This window comes from Eptesicus fuscus, chromosome 6 (assembly GCF_027574615.1).
Source record: "Eptesicus fuscus isolate TK198812 chromosome 6, DD_ASM_mEF_20220401, whole genome shotgun sequence".
Classification (NCBI taxonomy): Eukaryota; Metazoa; Chordata; class Mammalia; order Chiroptera; family Vespertilionidae; genus Eptesicus; species Eptesicus fuscus.
In genome coordinates, this window is record NC_072478.1 from 26,616,483 (window position 1) to 26,633,754 (window position 17,272).

At 49.6% G+C, this 17,272-nt stretch overlaps 1 protein-coding gene across 1 annotated transcript in view; it reads left to right on the plus strand.

Annotated features, from left to right (window-relative positions):
• RFX2 (regulatory factor X2) overlaps positions 1-17,272 on the plus strand; it is a 90,780-nt gene that overhangs the window by 71,493 nt on the left and 2,015 nt on the right. The window contains exons 7-17 of the mRNA XM_008150565.3: positions 441-622; positions 1,528-1,647; positions 2,960-3,075; positions 4,795-4,913; positions 5,531-5,643; positions 5,968-6,122; positions 8,521-8,618; positions 9,556-9,705; positions 10,449-10,657; positions 15,836-15,989; positions 17,022-17,064. Of these exons, the coding sequence (XP_008148787.1) occupies positions 441-622; positions 1,528-1,647; positions 2,960-3,075; positions 4,795-4,913; positions 5,531-5,643; positions 5,968-6,122; positions 8,521-8,618; positions 9,556-9,705; positions 10,449-10,657; positions 15,836-15,989; positions 17,022-17,064 (1,459 nt within the window). The remainder of the gene's footprint in view (positions 1-440; positions 623-1,527; positions 1,648-2,959; positions 3,076-4,794; positions 4,914-5,530; positions 5,644-5,967; positions 6,123-8,520; positions 8,619-9,555; positions 9,706-10,448; positions 10,658-15,835; positions 15,990-17,021; positions 17,065-17,272) is intronic.

The following is a 17,272-nucleotide window of genomic DNA, read 5'->3' on the forward strand; positions in this document are numbered from 1 at the left end:
CGCTCGGTCAGGACCTGCAGGAGATAGTAGTCCGTCTCCATGGACAACTGGCCAGTGCAGGGCATAGTGCTCATGGGCCACTGAGTTTTCTTGAATCTGCCTCTTTCTCGTCATCAGAATTGATCTTTGTTCCCATGGGTTTAGGAGACATTGGGTGTTTAAGCAGCGTCGGGGGCGTGTGCATGTTTAAATGATTATAAAGACAAATTGTACGAGGTCTCCATCCATGCATATTTTTCTCAAGTCAAGGAGAATGAAAATTGAAGGAATAAAGAAGCAGGTGAAAAGAAGCTACTAAGTAACATGCCCCGAATCTTTTGAATCCAAATCCATGACAGTAGCAGTGAATTTCCTCACCATGTGAAGTGAAGGGAAAGCATGTGGTTAGCATTTTGGTGTTAGGGGGAATCTGACAGTCAGGACTGTGTCTCTTTCTCCAGCTCCAGTGGCTGTTAGATAATTACGAAACCGCTGAAGGCGTCAGTCTCCCCCGAAGTTCTCTTTATAACCATTACCTTCGGCACTGCCAGGAGCACAAGCTGGACCCTGTGAATGCCGCCTCCTTTGGGAAACTGATTCGCTCCGTGTTTATGGGCCTGAGGACACGGCGGCTGGGTACCAGGTGGGTAGAAGGGGGTGCCTGACAGCCCGCACACCCACCCGTTCTTCCTCTTTCTTTATATAGAAATCAAGCTTTTGGAGAACATCGGGCTTCCTCCTCCTGCCCACACTTCCTGACTGACATGCCTCTGGGTGGACTTGGAGCTGCCCCAAATTGGCGGCAGCATTGGCCTGGCCAGGGCCAGGGTGCGGGCTGTGGTTCAGTTCTCTTCAGGTGACAGGACGCAGGGGTTCGCTTCAGCTCTCTCTTTGTTTGAAATTTTTCATAATATTAGGTTTTTTAAAAGCTGCCTCGGGATTATCTAATGGAGTTGGATTTACTATTTCTTGATGCCTTTCGCTATACTTGGACCAACCTACCATGGCCTGCCCTTGGCCTATAGCTGCCAGGGAACCTCATGTGTCAGACTTCACCAGACAATAACGCGAACACGCCTCTCACTAGAAAAAAAGTGGCCACAGTCTCCTTAAAGTGAGTGGCCTAGAGATCATGTGGCCGTGATCAGTGACAGGCCTAGCACTTGCTTTCAGTGAAGTCGTAGAGAAGTGGGTGGCAGGGAACATTCATGCCCTCTCAGAAGCCAGCATCCTGGCCAAGAGAACAGGCAAGTCTTCTCTTGTCCTCTGCCACTTTGAGAGAGAATATCTTTACAGCACATAGCTACAGAACTGGTTTTCTGACTGCAGGACTTCTCAGAGCCTTTATCATATAAAGTACAAGAGGGGAACCTCCCAGAGGGGGAGGTAGTGTGCAGAATTTTCTAAACATCTTTGGCCACGGGGCAGCTTGTAAGCATTTCCCACAAGGTCCAGAAAACACTGAACCCAAGGGCCCAAAGTGCAGGTGCCAAAACAGAGCACCCCCTGTCCTTTAGGACAAGCTGACCTCGGGTGCTTGGTTTCTAGGGGCAACTCAAAGTATCATTACTATGGGATCCGTCTAAAGCCGGACTCGCCCCTGAACCGGCTGCAGGAGGACACCCAGTACATGGCCATGCGGCAGCAGCCTGTGCATCAGAAACCAAGGTGAGTTACCGCGTTGAGTCTGGCCTGAGGAAGGGGACAGGGCCTGGGTTTTTCTAGGGAGAACACAGGGAGGATGTTTCTCAAACATTAAATACATTCGTATGAGGACACTTCCATTCTGCAGTGGAGGAAACAAACTCAGTAACCTCAGTCTCCAGTGTCCTGAGAGAGTCAACACATTCACCTCCACTGACATGAAGGGAGGCCAGCAGGATGCAACCTCACGCTAACAGAAATGACGGAGCGTTCTCTTTTTTAAAAAAATAGACATTATTTTTTAGAGTGGTGTTAGGTCACAGCAAAATTGAGTGAAAGATACATATACTTCCTGCCTCACACATGCACAGCCTCCCCACTATCCACATCCCCCGCCAGAGTGGCACCTTTGTTCCAGTCAATGACCCCAATAAAGTTTCAGTTGATGACCCCAATAAATCAATGACTCCAACAGCAGATGAATGGATCATTAAAATGTAATATACATACCGGTATGTATGCAATAGAATAGGATTCAGCCATAAAGAGAAAGGACATCTGACACATGACAATAGGGATGAACCTGGAGGACATTATGCTCAGTGAGAGAAGCCAGACACAAAAGGACAAATATTGTAGGAGGTCCAGACATAGGAGGTCCCTAGAAGAGTCAGATTCATAGAGACAGAAAGTAGATGGTAGGAGCCAGGAGCTGGGGAAGGGCAGGGATGGGTTAGTGTTTAATGGGGACATAATTTTAGTTTGGAAAGATAGAAAGTTCTGGAGGGGGATGGTGACGATGGTTGTACAACTATGTGAATGTACTTAATGTCACTGAGCTATACACTTAAAAAGTATTAAGGTGGTACATTTTGTTATGTATATTTGACCACAATTATTTTAAAACTAGAGGCCCGGTACATGAAAATCGTGCGGGGGTCGAGGGGGGGGGAAGCTCCCTCAGCCCAGACTGCATCCTCTCACAATCCGGGACCCCCTGCAGGATCGGGTCTAAACCGGCAGTCGGACATCCCTCTTGCAATCTGAGACTGCTGACTCCTAACCACTAGCCTGCCTGCCTGCCTGCCTGCCTGATCGCCCCTAACTGCCTGCCTGATCGCCCCTAACTGCCTCTGCCTCGGCCCCCGCTGCTGCGGCTTTGTCCGGAAGGATGTCCGGAAGGTCATTCGTCTGTCCGATCTAATTAGCATATTACGATTTTATTATAGATTATACACACACACACCAATTGTACCCTGTTTAGCCCTGTGCTCCTCAGGCCCCTTCTAGGCAGTGTTGCTGGGGCCTCATGGTAGCACGTGTGTTTTCTACCCAGGTACCGGCCAGTCCAGAAGTCGGACAGCCCTGGGGACAATGGCTCGCACAGCAGCCTACATAGCACGCCAGAGCAGGCCATGGCCGCCCAGAGCCAGCACCACCAGCAATACATAGGTGAGTAGTGACACCCCCACCCTGGGTACAGGGCCTGCTGTGAAAGCTCCGGATCTCCTCAGCACTTCTGGGTGCTTGTGGGTTTCGGCACCAGCAGCATCTAAAGGGGTGCATTAAACAGTTTTCTTGTGTGACACATTTTCTTTTTTATAAATTTCTTTTTATTTGAGAGAGATACATTGATTTTTGTTGTTGTTGTTCCACTTATTCATTGGTTGATTCTTGTACATACCCTGACTAGGGATCAAACTCCCAACCTTGGCATATCTGGACAATGCTCCAGCCAACTGAGCTACCCGGCAGAGCCTGACACCTTTTTTGTTACATAGAAAGTTTTAGATAAACCTTCCTTGTGGCATCCCTAAGATTTTAGAACTATCAGCATATGTCCCCAAAATTAATGTATAAAATGACCATCACAAAATAAATAAATAGCCTTGACCAGTGTGGCTGTGCTTAGAACATCGGCCTGTGCACAGAGAGTTGAGGGTTTGATTCCTGGTCAAGAAACTGTACCTGGATTGCAGGTTTGATCCCCGGACCCAGTGGGGGCATGTGTGGGAGGCAACCAATCTCAGATTGATGTTTCTCTCTTTCTCTTTCTCTTTCTCTCTTCCTTCCTCCTCTCTCCCTCCCTTTTACTCTCTCTTAAAAAAAAAAAATCAATGGAAAAAATATCCTTGGGTGAGGATTAACAAAAAAAAAAACTAAATAAAATTAAATGCCCATCAGAGAGAAGACTAGATGTCCTATTTTATTTTTTAATCCTCACATGAGGATATGTTTATTTGTTTGTTTATTGATTTTAGAGGGGCGAAGAGAAAGAGAAACATCGATGTGAGAGAGAAACATTGATCAGTTGCTAACCAGGGATCAAATCTGCAACCTGGATATATGCCCTGACCAGGGATCGAACTCGATACCTTTTGGTGTACGGGACGATACTCCAACTAGCCGAGCCACACCAGCTGAGCTAGATGTCCTATTTTAAAACCTGTCGGCTCAGGGCAGCAGCAGGATTTGGCTGTCCTCCTGGGTTCTCCTTGCTTAACTGGATGCTCAAGATCCCTAAAAAACTGGATTTCTCCCCTCGCGGTGCCCTCACGAAGGGCTGCCTGGCCCTCTTCCCTGGGAACTGTGGGAGAGACCGTTTCCCCACCTATCCACCCACCCACCCAGGTGGCCCCACTGCTTTCTTGGGATTGCATCCTAACTAAGAGCCTGCCACGGGGACATGCCCAGGGAGGGTCGCTGGGATCAGTGTCAAGCATACACACTGAGACATCAGTGGCTGGTGTATTTTTAATGTATTTCTTGAGCCTGAACAGAGCCCTCCTGTGTTGGGTCTTCTGGAGAGGTTGTCAGGCTCGGGAGGTCACCACAGGGCCAGCCTTGTCCCTAGAGGCACTGCTCTGGCTGGCTCGCCTGTTGAGGTGATGAGAGCACTCACTGTGTCTGGGCCCTGGCGCAATGCTTTGTCTTGTCTCAGCATATTTCATGCTGCTTGGAGGTGATGCTGCTGTCGCCATTCTGTACCTGAGAAAACTGAAGCGTACAAAAGCTGTGTAACTGCTCAGGGAAGCCAGGATGCCGCCCAGGGTTGTCAGGTGGTCACCACCACTTCTGGACAGCATCCCCCAGCACACGGGATGCCCAGCCCGTCTTCGGCTTGTGGACCTTCTGCAGGTCTGCTGATGACCCCGTTTCCGTCCCCCCCAGATGTCTCCCACGTCTTCCCGGACTTCCCAGCGCCTGACCTGGGCAGCGTCTTGCTGCAGGAGAGCATCACACTTCAAGACGTCAAGGCCCTGCAGCTGGCCTATCGGCGGCACTGTGAGGTGACTGCCCCCTCCAGGTGGCCCCGGGGAAGAGCCCACACCTGGGCTGTGGGGATTCAGTGGGAACCTCGGTGCCCCCAGGGCCTGGGTGCAGAGCCAGTGTGCCTCCCCAGGACTACCAAATCCTCAGACATCCCCAGGTGTCCCTGACAACACAGAGGACCCAGAGCGGCCCCTGCTCCCTCTAGCCAAGGAGCAGATAGAATCTTTGCCCCCTGGACAGCGCCCCTTTGTCCATTTCCATCTCCACTGTGGTCTCTCTCTGCTTTCAAAAGACCCCCTCCCCCACAGCCTGAATCACCACTGACTGCTTAGAATGCCCTGATGACATGTGATCCACACCCTTACTTTAAAAAAAAATTTTTTTTATTGATTTCAGACAGGAAGGGAGAGGGAGAGATAGAAACATCAATGATAATCTTTGATTGGCTGCCTCCTCCATGCCCCCTACTGGGGATGGAGCCCGCAACCTGGGCATGTGCCCTTGACCAGAATCGAGCCTGGGACCCTTCAGTCCACAAGCCGATGCTCTATTCACTGAGCCAAACCAGCTAGAGCGATCCACACCCTTTTGAACACCCACATTCATGTGTCTAACGGGCCAATTTTACTTCCAGGCAACTTTAGATGTCGTGATGAACCTCCAGTTCCACTACATCGAGAAGCTGTGGCTTTCCTTCTGGAATGCTAAAGCCTCCTCCAGCGACGGCCCCGCCTCTCTACCAGCCAGGTGCTGTGGTTGTTCCCCCAGACAGGCGCGATGACATCCACACTGTGACCCACAGACAAATGCGTCAACTTTCCAAGAATTGGCGCTCCCCCATAATTACATGTTGTTTTTATACATCTGACAGTTGATTTGTAATTTGCATTGCCCATTCACATGTTTCAAGTGAGTGTTTTATTGGTGACCATATGCCATCCCAATGAGAAGTCAGCAGTAGCCACAGTGGGAAATGTCATTATCTCAGCTATAGGCGGCGGGTGGACAGCATGACCCGTGTGGGGTGGTCTCCAGGCCTCGGCTCACCTCATCTCCCCCATTCCCCCACAGTGATGAGATTCCCGAAGCCACCATCCTTCCAAAGGACAAGCTGGTGTCTCTGTGTAAATGTGACCCCATCCTTAAGTGGATGAGGAACTGTGACCACATCCTCTACCAGGCCCTGGTGGAGGTCCTCATCCCTGACGTGCTTCGGCCAGTACCCAGTAAGCAGCTTGCTCACCTGCCTTTCTCCTTTCTCCTCTGCACCCCTGCAGCCACCCTGTCAGGTCCAGCTCAGACTGGGACACAGAATCAGTGAGAGCAGCAGCTTAGTCACCCTGGAAAGATGCTCACCCTTGCCTGCATGTTTTCCTTGTCATTGACTCCGGGGAGAGAAGGAGGGAGGGCCTTATGGCTCTGGTGAGGGCTGCCCACCCTCAGGTCACTGCCCACCTAGTCTGGGCTGGGCTTAGGGCTTCATGCTACTGCCCAATGCTGTGGGCTTCTGGGTCTCTGATGTCCCCAAAGGAGTTCTAGACTGTGGGGCCCAAGTCTCAGGACATCCATACCCTCCAGGTTGCTGCACTTGCTGAAAGCCCTAGGGATAGTCTGAATCCGGTTTTATCCCACTTCCCCCAAGTTGATATGAGGCTGAGCTCAGCTTCCTCCCAAACCTGTGATTCTTTAGCACCGAAAGGTGGATTCTATAGAATTTTCTCCAGATTCCAGCATCTTTAATGTAGGAAAGGAAAAAAAAAAAAATGAAATCATGGGCCTCGCTGGCTACACCCATTGGGGCTGACATGGACCTTCCCAGGGAACTGACTGGGAACTGCCTGCCAGGCCTCTGGTGGTGGTGACAATGTCCACCACCAGGGGGCACTGTTGTGCCAGCCCCTGACTTCCAGACTTTCCTGTGGGCTCCCGGCATCATCCCAAGTGAAGGGTGAGCAAGGTGGGTACCTGAGGCCTCGTTCTTTTTTTTTTTTTTAATCCTCACCAGAGGATATTTTTTCTATTGCTTTTTCAGAGAGAGTGGAAAGGCGGAAGGGAAAGGGGGAAGAGAGAGAGACAGACAGACAGACAGACAGACACATTGATGTGAGAGAGAGACAGACTGGTTGCCTCCTGCACGCACTCTGACTAGCGGTGGGGAGTGGACCTGCCACCCAGGTATGTGCCCTTGACCGGGAATTGAACCCACAACCCTTTGGTGTTCAGGCGAATGCTCTAACCACTGAGCGAGCATACTGGTCAAGGCTGAGGCCTCACTCTTTTTTTTTATTGGTTAAGGTATTACATATGTGTCCTTATCCCCCCTTTGCGCCTCATCCCCCTGCTCATCCCTCACTCCCCTGGTGTCTGTGTCCATTGGTTATGCTTATATGCATGCACACAAGTCATTTGGTTGATCTCTCTCCCTGACCCCCACCCTCCCCTACCTTCCCTCTGAGGTTTGACGGTCTGATTGATGCTTCTCTGTCTCTGGATCTGTTTTTGTTCATCAGTTTATGTTGTTCATTATATTCCACAAATGAGTGAGATCATGTGATATTTATCTTTCTCTGACTGGCTTATTTCGCTTAGCGTAATGCTCTCCAGGGCCATCCATGCTGTTGCAAATGTTAGGAGTTCCTTCCTTTTTACAGCAGTATAGTATTCCATTGTGTAGATATACCACAGTTTTTTAATCCACTCATCTGCTCATGGGCACTTAGGTTGTTTCCAAATCTTAGCTATTGTAAATTGTGCTGCTATGAACATAGGGGTGCATATATCCTTTCTGATTGGTGTTTCTAGTTTCTTGGGATATATTCCCAGAAGTGGGATCACTGGGTCAAATGGGAGGCCTCACTCTTAATGCCTCCAGCAGACACCACAGGTTACACTTGGCAGGTGACCTATGCACATTTATGTCAGTGCTTGGAAACCCCCGGTCTTTCTTGAACTGGTCTGCTGCTTTTGTGCCAGAAAATGGTAAACAGCATAATGATTGCATTTATCCTATGGTCTTGCCTGCCCAACAACTGTTAAGTATAGTGTGAATAAGTCTATATTAAGGTTTGAATTTGGGGTAGATTTGCTTTTACATTGGGGGATTTTTTTATTTGTATTTTTAAAGAGTCCTATTATTTCCTTCTTACTGTAACCCATCTCAAAGTAACTTTAGAAGTTGATAGAATATATTTACATGCATGTGTATCAGGGTCTCCGTTTCAGCAATGCTGACACTGTGCCAGGTCACTCTCTGTGGGGTCGTCCTGGGCACTGTGGGGTGTTGAGCAGCATCCCTAGCCCCCACCCGCTCAAGGCCAAGAGCCCTCCCAGTCATGAGAACCACATATGTCCCCCAGGGGGCAGGGTCAGCCTGGGTGAGAGCCCTTAGTGTAGACAGATAGGTGAACAGAGATGAATGGTCTGGACAGCCCTAATTCTTACTCCAGGCTCCGCTCACTAAGTGTCCCAAATTATCCCCCATGCCTGTGCTACTCCCTTGTTCTCTTTTCTTCTGTGTTGCTTTTGGTGGTAACTTTCATTACATTTGCATCTCTTACGCGTGGCTGATCCTAAGGGGCGAGGCTCTGCCTTTCTCACTGTTAATATCGTGTTTCGATCTCCCAGGCACCTTGACACAGGCCATTCGTAACTTTGCCAAGAGCTTGGAAGGCTGGTTGACGAACGCCATGAGTGACTTCCCACAACAGGTTATCCAGACTAAGGTAACTCCTGGGAATGGGGTCTGGGCCTTCAGACCACACTGGTGACCAGAAGCAGAGGCCACGGGCCTGGGGACCCCTTGGGCCCAGCTGTGGTGTAATGGGAGGGGGCCGGGTATAGCTCAGAGGAGGGGCTCCTCTCCCTCTGCTCTGGGAGAACTTGACTGCTGGGCCCTAGGGATAGTCAGTCGCTCCTGTGTGTCCTGAGGATCAGTGGTCCCTTCAGGAAGTCCTGAAGATGCTGCTGATGTAGGATAGGTAGTGGCAGGGAGGGGCTCGACGAAGATGCCATTTGATGTGGCACATTTGGGTCAGCTCACAACAGATTGAATATTTCTATGCTCGTGAAAAGACGAAATTTAATCTCATTGCTGTATCCTTATTACATTAGTCTTGGCCACAAATCAGAATTTAAATGTGGATATTTGGCCTGCATGGGAAAAAGAGAATAACTTCTTGCAATTGATCTTGCACACATTTCTTAGAGTTGCCATGTATAGAGGAGGCCAGATTTTGGGCATCTGGTCTGCCTGCCTATAGTCAGGAATTGCTGTTAGGCCGGTGATATTGCAACTCCAGGGAGCAAAAGGACCACCTAGGTAGTCAGTAAATCACAGATCCCAAGGCCACCCCCACAGAGTCTGACCCAGCAGGCCTAGGAACCAGCATTTTCACCAACCACTCCAAAGAGCTGATAGAATTGAGTTCTAACCCACTGATGCCACACTGTCTACTATAGGTGCCACGTGATGTGTTGGTGATGTCTGTGTCCACTGATTCTCACTCTTCAGGTTCTTGAGACTGTCACAAGGGTGCATCCCTCTTTTCCTGCCCCTGAACTGTCCCTGAGTCCATGCCCTCCAAGGAGAAGAGAGAATAGGCTTTCCCTACGTGCATTGCATGTCTGCAGCTCACCCTCTCATGCCATCTTTGGCCACAGGTCAGCGTGGTTAGTGCCTTCGCCCAGACCCTGCGGAGATACACATCCCTCAATCACCTGGCACAGGCGGCCCGGGCCGTGCTTCAGAACACTTCCCAGATCAACCAGATGCTCAGCGACCTCAACCGCGTGGACTTTGCCAACGTGCAGGTGACTTTCCCCACATGGGTCCCCACAGCCTGGATAGGGCTCCAGGACCAGACTCCAAAGCAGGGACAATGTGCGCATGACCCCAACACCTCTGGCCTAGCCTTCCACCCTTTAGAAAAATGCATAAGCCCTCAATCTGCAGCCCATAGCACACCCAGCGCACATTTCTGCTCCATGAACTTGATTCAGGGTCGGCCCACCCAAGGACCACAGGTCTCCACTTCAGGATCTCTCAGCCTCTCGGAGTTGTGACCATCACCTCCGTTCATTTTCTTTAAAAATGTGCCTTCCTATTGCCACATTCAGAGTTCTTTCTTTGGGCCTAGAAAAGTTCAGGCTGTCAGTAAATGGATCCTGCTACTATATTTATGTCTAGTTCAGGCCCTGGGTTAACCCATTAAACACACACATATTCACAAGAGTGACCACTCAAAAATAAAACCCAAAGACATGGTATAATCGGAGCTATAGGTCCGGGAAACGTGGATTTAAGTCCTTATATGCCAGAGCAGTTTCCCTCTCTGGTCCATTGTCTCTGTCCCCGTGAAGTGGGTACTAATGGTGCTTGACTGCAGTTGGAAAAGGCCACGGGTGAAGATGGGTGCATGCTCGGCCTAAGGTCAGACGTGGAGCTGGTGCTCAGGAGATGGTGCAGTCTGGGTCCCTGAGCTCTCACCCATGGCGTTGGTATGGGGGGGCTGTCACTGACTCTCTGTTCTGACCCACTGCCCTTGCACCTGCAGGAGCAAGCCTCGTGGGTGTGCCAGTGCAAGGAGAGCGTGGTGCAGCGGCTGGAGCAGGACTTCAAGCTGACCCTGCAGCAGCAGAGCTCCCTGGACCAGTGGGCCAGCTGGCTCGACAACGTGGTCACGCAGGTCCTGAAGCAGCACGCGGGCAGCCCCAGCTTCCCCAAGGCTGCCCGGCAGTTCCTGCTGAAATGGTCCTTTTATAGGTAAGTGCCCCTTGAACTCCCCGAGAACTCTGGGAGGGCAGGGGTGGAGGGCTCCAGAGGTTGTCCCGCCTCCAGTGGCCAAAAGCCCAAACCAGGGCCCAGCCTGTAGGCCTCATCTCAGGCTGGCTCCCAGGGTCAGGCCCAGAGGCCCCCTGTGGCCTAAAAGTGGGTGGCAGGCTTCCGCAGACAGAAATCGTCATCGATCCTCTGGAGAAACGTAGCAGCTTGAGTCCATGTGTTTATTTCTGCTCCCCAACAAAACCCCACAAAGTGGCAGTAAAGGAAGTGGTAAAAAGGCATAAATCCCCAGAACAAGGAGAACAGGAGAGCAGACGATGGCAGATCAATGAGTGAAGGCAAGGGTTTGGGAGGTGGTGTGAGGTGGTCAGTTAGGTCAGTGAGCCAGACGGGGAGCAACCATCAGGCTTTTAGTCACTCACTGCCAAGTGCAAGCAGGAGCCAGAAACCAGCGTCAGTTCCCCTGCAGTCCATGTGTCCCTGCAGAATGGTACTGGGCAAGGGTCAGGTGTGTTGAGGGTACATATATTTTAAATTATATATGTAAATACCTTATAGTTAATCATAATTGTATGAATATAGAAATAATTATATATTAACTAGAGGCCCGGTGCAAGAAAATCGTGCGGGGAGGGAGGAGGTGTCGTTCAGCCTGGCCTGCACCCTCTCGCAGTCCGGGACCCCTCGCTCTTTACCACCTGACTGTCCGCCACTGTGCTCACCAGCCATGAGCCCGGCTTCTGGCTGAGTGGTGCTCCCCATTTGGGAGCACACTGATCACCAGGGGCAGCTCCTGCATTGAGCGTCTGCCCCTTGGTGGTCAGTACGCATCATAGCAACTGGTCGTTCTGCCGTCCAGTTGATTTGCATATTAGCCTTTTATTATATACTATATATAAAGAGATCTGTTTCAAGGAACTGTGAGGGCCTGAAAGTGTGAAATCTGTGGGGCAGGCCAGTGGCTGGAGACTCAGGCAGGCAACACTGCAGGCCACGGGTGGGATTTCTTCCTCAGGGAAGCCTCCGTTTTGCTCTGAAGGCCTTTCAACTGATTAGATGAGGCCCATGTTATCAAGGGTAATCTTCACTTAATGTCTAGAGGTGATAGATGTGAATCACAGCCACAAAATACCTCCACAGCAACATCTGGACCACTGTTTGATTGAATAACTGGGCACTAGAGCCTAGCCACGTTGACACATAAACTATCACAGAAAGTAAATATGAGAGAGGAAAAAATATGGAGAAAGAAAAAAATGTGAGAAAAATCATGAAAGAAAAATGAAAGGATTTGATCTAGAAGGTTCACTATCCAACTGATAGGAATTATTTTAAGTGAGGGAAAATGGAGGGGAAGAAAATAATAAAACCATAATCAAGTAGCTGTCTCAGAACTGAAGGACACCAGTCTCCAAACTGAAGAAGCCGCCGTGTTTCCAGTACCATGAATGACAGCCTCCCCACGGAGCATCCCTGTGGACTATCAGGCTGGAGACAACCGAAAAGGCGTCCAAGAAACAGCGATGGGCCGCACTGAAGGCCTAAGAACCAGAACAGTGTCTTCTGACTGAACTAGAATTCAGGATCTAGTTCTTCCTGTGAGTCTGGGTACAGAGAAAGCAGTATCTTCAGAATTCTGAAGGAAAACCATTTCCAAGATGCGATTCTAACCTTTGTAGAAGGGAGCGGGGGAACCGGGGCTTCAGGAGGGACACTGCCCAGAAGACATGGACTGTGCTTGCTGACAGCAGCCCAGCAGTTCTGCAGGGGATCCTGGTCTCAGTGATAAATACATGGGAAATTGAACATTTTTAAAGAAGGGGTCAGTTGTCCTGGCTGGTTTTGCTCAGTGGATAGAGAATCGGCCTGCAGACTGAAGGGTCCCAGGGTCAGTTCCAGTTAAGGGCACATGTCAGGGTTGCAGGCTCGATCCCCAGTAGGGGGCGTGCAGGAGGCAGCCGATCAATGATTCTCATCATTGATGTTTCTATCTCTCTCTCCCTCTCCCTTCCTCTCTAAAATCAATGGAAATATATTTAAAGGGGATGGGGGGGGCAAGAAAGAAGGAAAGGAAAGGGAAAGGGAAAGGAAGAAAGAAAAAGAAAGGGAAGGAAGAAAGAATCAGTTAACCCCAGGAAAATGATAGCCACTCTAAGGCTTTCAGGACATGCATGATCCATCTGAACAGGGAGTTACAGCTGGCAGGTCAGACCACCCTTCACCTGATTGTGCAAATAAACTGTTATTAGCACTTGGTCATAAACTGTTATTAACACTAGGCCATACTCATTGTTTATGGATCCTTAGCAGAGTTGTGACCATGTGGCCACAAAGCTGAAAATATTTACTATCTGGGTCTTATAAAAAATAAATAAATAAAACTTCACTGGTCTCTCAGCCAACTGCCCAGTAACTCCCTGTTCCCAACTCCTTCTTTACCCTTTACTCTAGCCTTGCCACCTCAGGGTCTTTGCACTGCCCTTCCTCTGCCTGGAACACCCTTCCCCCGGATAAGCCATGTGGCTGGATCATCATCAGAGAAGCCTTCCCAGACCTCCCCTAAGTAAAAGCACGCACCTGCTCATCCTCTGTGGCTCATGCCTTGCTTTTTCTCATGGTCACCTGTCACCTCGTCCTCTGTTTGCCTATCTGTTGTCTATCTCCTCTGTGATCGAGCACACTCCCCAAGAGCCAGGATGTTGCTTTTTCCACTGCACCTTTCCCAGCCCCGAAATGTGGGTTGAGTGAATGAAGAAGGAAATGTGAGCCTAATATACTGCCTGGCTCAGATGTGAGCTTAACACCCCATTGTCACATAAGGGAACATCGACTTAGCCAAAAAGTACTGTGAAGCAACATTGAGATGATGGATGAAGAAGGTGGTGCACCTCTGAGTCTCGGTACAGAGACAGAGTGCCTGTGGTGGCGTGTCTCAGGGAAAGTCATGATCTGACCAGTCGAGAGCAGTAGGATGAGCCTATGATTTAGAAATGTGAAAACGAGAACACAGCTAAAGTTGAAAGGGGTCGTTGCCTCTGTGACATGGGCGCTTTTCGCTATAAGGATGAAACACTACCTGACTTCATTTTATTGGGCTTAAGGGACTTATTTCTATAGCCTCCACCAGAAAGTGGTACAGAGATGGGCACAGGCTTCATGTGGGATCACTATGCTCAGGTTGAGCTGCTCCTGGTGGAGTTCCGCTAATGTTCCTACTGCAGGAAGCTATCAGCCCATGTGGAGAACCCGAAACATACCTGGAGATGGTTCAGAAAAACTACTTGAACTGAAACATAGCACCAGATGCCGAGGTTGGGGGCAGGGGGTACAGAATACCAGCACAGGAAGAGGTGGGGGGGTTTCAGGGGAAGGAAGGTTGGAACCGAGCTGGGTGGGCCACAGATGGGGGGTGAGACCTGAAGCATGTTGATATGGGGTCCTCTAACAAACAGTGTTTGAACAGCCTGAGTTGTCATGAGCGTCCAGACCTGTTACCTTGTATCTGACAAAGGGCTTCAGGAGAGGAGAGCTAGCACAATCTCAAACCAAGCACAGCTTCCTGGGGTGGGGAATGGAGGGAGAGGCAGCAAGAGGTGAGCAGGGGGCGAGAGCCTCCTTCCCAGGGACCTGCAGTCCATGGCCCTTCATTTACCTAAGGGGAGTTGGCCATACAGAGCCAAAGAAGCTCCTAAAGAGAAAACATATCACACACCCTGAGCCCTTTCACCCTGTCCACTTAAAAGCCCACCCTTTGCATTCAAGAATGTTCTTCAAGTGACCTTTACTTTCTCAAGTGCCAGTTTGGACACAGACAGTCACCACCTGGGTTCCTTCCTTGGTTACTCTTCCTAAGCCATCTCGAAGCCACAACCAACTGAAGCCAGGGGTCATTTTCTGTGGCTAAACAAAACTGCCTTCAGAGTGCATCTACACGCTGGCCCAGAGATGCAAAAATATTAAATAAACTAATGTTATCAGTTGTCTTTAATGACTCCCTCAGCCCCATTGTGAATATACAAGTATGGACATTTTCAGCCTATTAAAAGTTTAACTGAGACACATTAGAATTTCCAAACATTTGAGCAAATACCAATTCGAATTGGTCAGCATGAAACCCAGTGTCTGGCGCCTCCACCAACAGGAACAAGGACGAGGTGTTATGGGGAAGATGAGGAAGCAAAGCAGGGACATGATTTGATTGGCTACAGTTCCAGCAGCTGCCTTATTTGGGAACTAGTTGTGACTCCTTGTTTTAAGTTTCACTCTCAGACATTGACATGGCTTAGATTTTGGTTTGCTTACTAGGCTCACCCCAGCACCCCTCATTTAATTACTGTAATAGTCTGTATTTACATTGTGTCTCCCTGCTTGTTTCTTTTATTGCTTACGATAGTGATTAGACTTAACTGAGAGTAGGTGAGCTCTGAAATGGGCATTTGAGTGTTTGGGACTACATGGCAGATGTGTTTGTAGACCCGGGTTTCTGGTTGGGTGCCATGTTACTTGAGATCAGGGGTCGCTTTTTGTTTTGTAAAAAGAATCCGATACTAAGTATTTTTGAATAATAGTTTTATTGGCACATGGCACACACATGTAAACAAACAGGCATGGCTGTGTGCCAATAAAACTTCATTTATAAACACTGAAACGTAAATTTCAGATACTTTTCATGGGTCACAAAATAATTCTTCTTTTGACTTTTCCCCCAACCATTTAAAATGTAAAAGCTATTCTTAGTGTTCAGGTTGTATAAAAACAGGCTGGTAAGCTCGGTTTGGTCTGGATTGGGCTTTAGTTTGCCAACCCCAGAGGCAAAGACACCCTGAAATTCTGTCTTGTTTTTAGGTACCTAAACCACAGACTGAGGAGGGAAGGATACAGGGGAGGCTGGGAAAGGTGGTCTCTAAGGCTTCTGTCAGAGACTGTCACCTTTATGTTCTCAGTGGCCTCTTCTTAGAGCCGCTGCTCCTGCTCACCTCCCATCTGCCTGTCCCCACCTGAGTCACACTGGGACATGGGGGTGGTCTGGCAACTGGCATGCCCCTTGTAGGTCTAAGAGGTCCCCAGACGACCTCAGAGCTGAAGAAAAGCCTGGTTCGCCTGCCTGGTGGGGCTCCGTGCTCCCGAAAGGTGCCTAGCCTCTGTCTGCCCGTCCTCCAGCTCCATGGTGATCCGAGACCTCACCCTGCGCAGCGCTGCCAGCTTCGGCTCCTTCCACCTGATCCGCCTGCTGTATGATGAGTACATGTTCTATCTGGTGGAGCACCGTGTCGCCAAGGCAACCGGGGAGACACCCATTGCCGTGATGGGAGAGGTGAGGGCCAGAGAAGCCTGCAGGGGTGAGGGAGTCTGCTGAGCATGACACAGTGGACAGTGGGCAGGAAAGAGCTCTAATGCTAGAGCCTGCAGGCCTGGGTTCAGATCCTGTCTCCTCGGCCTACTCTTTATTCTCACTCTGGGCAGGATACCCTGCCTCTGAATGAGGCCTCAAATACTGAGGTAAAATACATATAACATAGAATTTACTATTTTAACCATTTTGAAGTGAACAATTCAGCGACATTTAGTACATTCACAGTGTTGTGCAATATTACCTCTATCTAATTCCAGAATAGTCCATCACCCAGAGAAGCCCCATCCCCATCCTCCTCCCCAGCCCCTGGCAACCATGACTCTGTCTCTGGATTTGCCTGTTCTGGACATTTCACATGGAATCACACACTATGTGGCCTTTGGTGTCTGGCTTCTCACACTGAGCATCATGTGTTCAAGGTTTACCCATGTTGTAGGTGTCAGTGCTTTGCTCTTTTTAGTGGCTTTGCTCTTTCCAGTGTGTGGATGTTCAGCATCTTGTTTGTCCATTCATCTATTGATGGACATTTGGGTTGTTTCCACCTTTTGGCTATTGTGAATTGTGCTGCAGTAAACGTGTGCACAAGTTTTTGTTTGAACATCTATTTTCAGTTATTTTGGGTATCTACCCAGGAGTGGAATTTCTGGGTGATGTGGGATTATTTTGAGGAAGAAATGAGGTTATACTTATACAGCTTTTGGAACATAATAAGCCCTTGATAAATGCCAGCTATTCCTTCACTGTCACTATTCAGAGGCTACAGCCCCTGTCTCCTTGCTGGCCTGAGCAGTCAGCACCCCCTCAACCCTCTAGCAGCTTCCAGACGCAACCCAGAAAGTGGCAGAGGGGACACATAGCATCATAGCTACTTCTTATGTAAGAACCCCTCACTTACAAAGAGAAAGCCTGTTTTAACTGTGGGTGGGTGACACTGCTGACATTCACAAGGACCCACTTTGCAGAGGGCCCTGATTCTGGTCTTCTTTATTTCAGTTCAATGACCTCGCCTCCCTGTCACTGACACTGCTGGATAAAGGTGGGTGTGTCCATAGCTTTCCCATGAGGCTTCCTCCTGCGAATGGCCTGGTGGAAAATCAGGGCAGCTTCTCGGGTGGGTTGAGGGCCTCAGGAGCTGGCACCCAGACAGAGGTAGACACCCAGGCAGTAGTAGGTGTCCCAGTGATGCCTCCGAGTAGCCCTGTCCTCTCCTGCTTGAGTGTGGCACTTCATGGGCACCCACACCG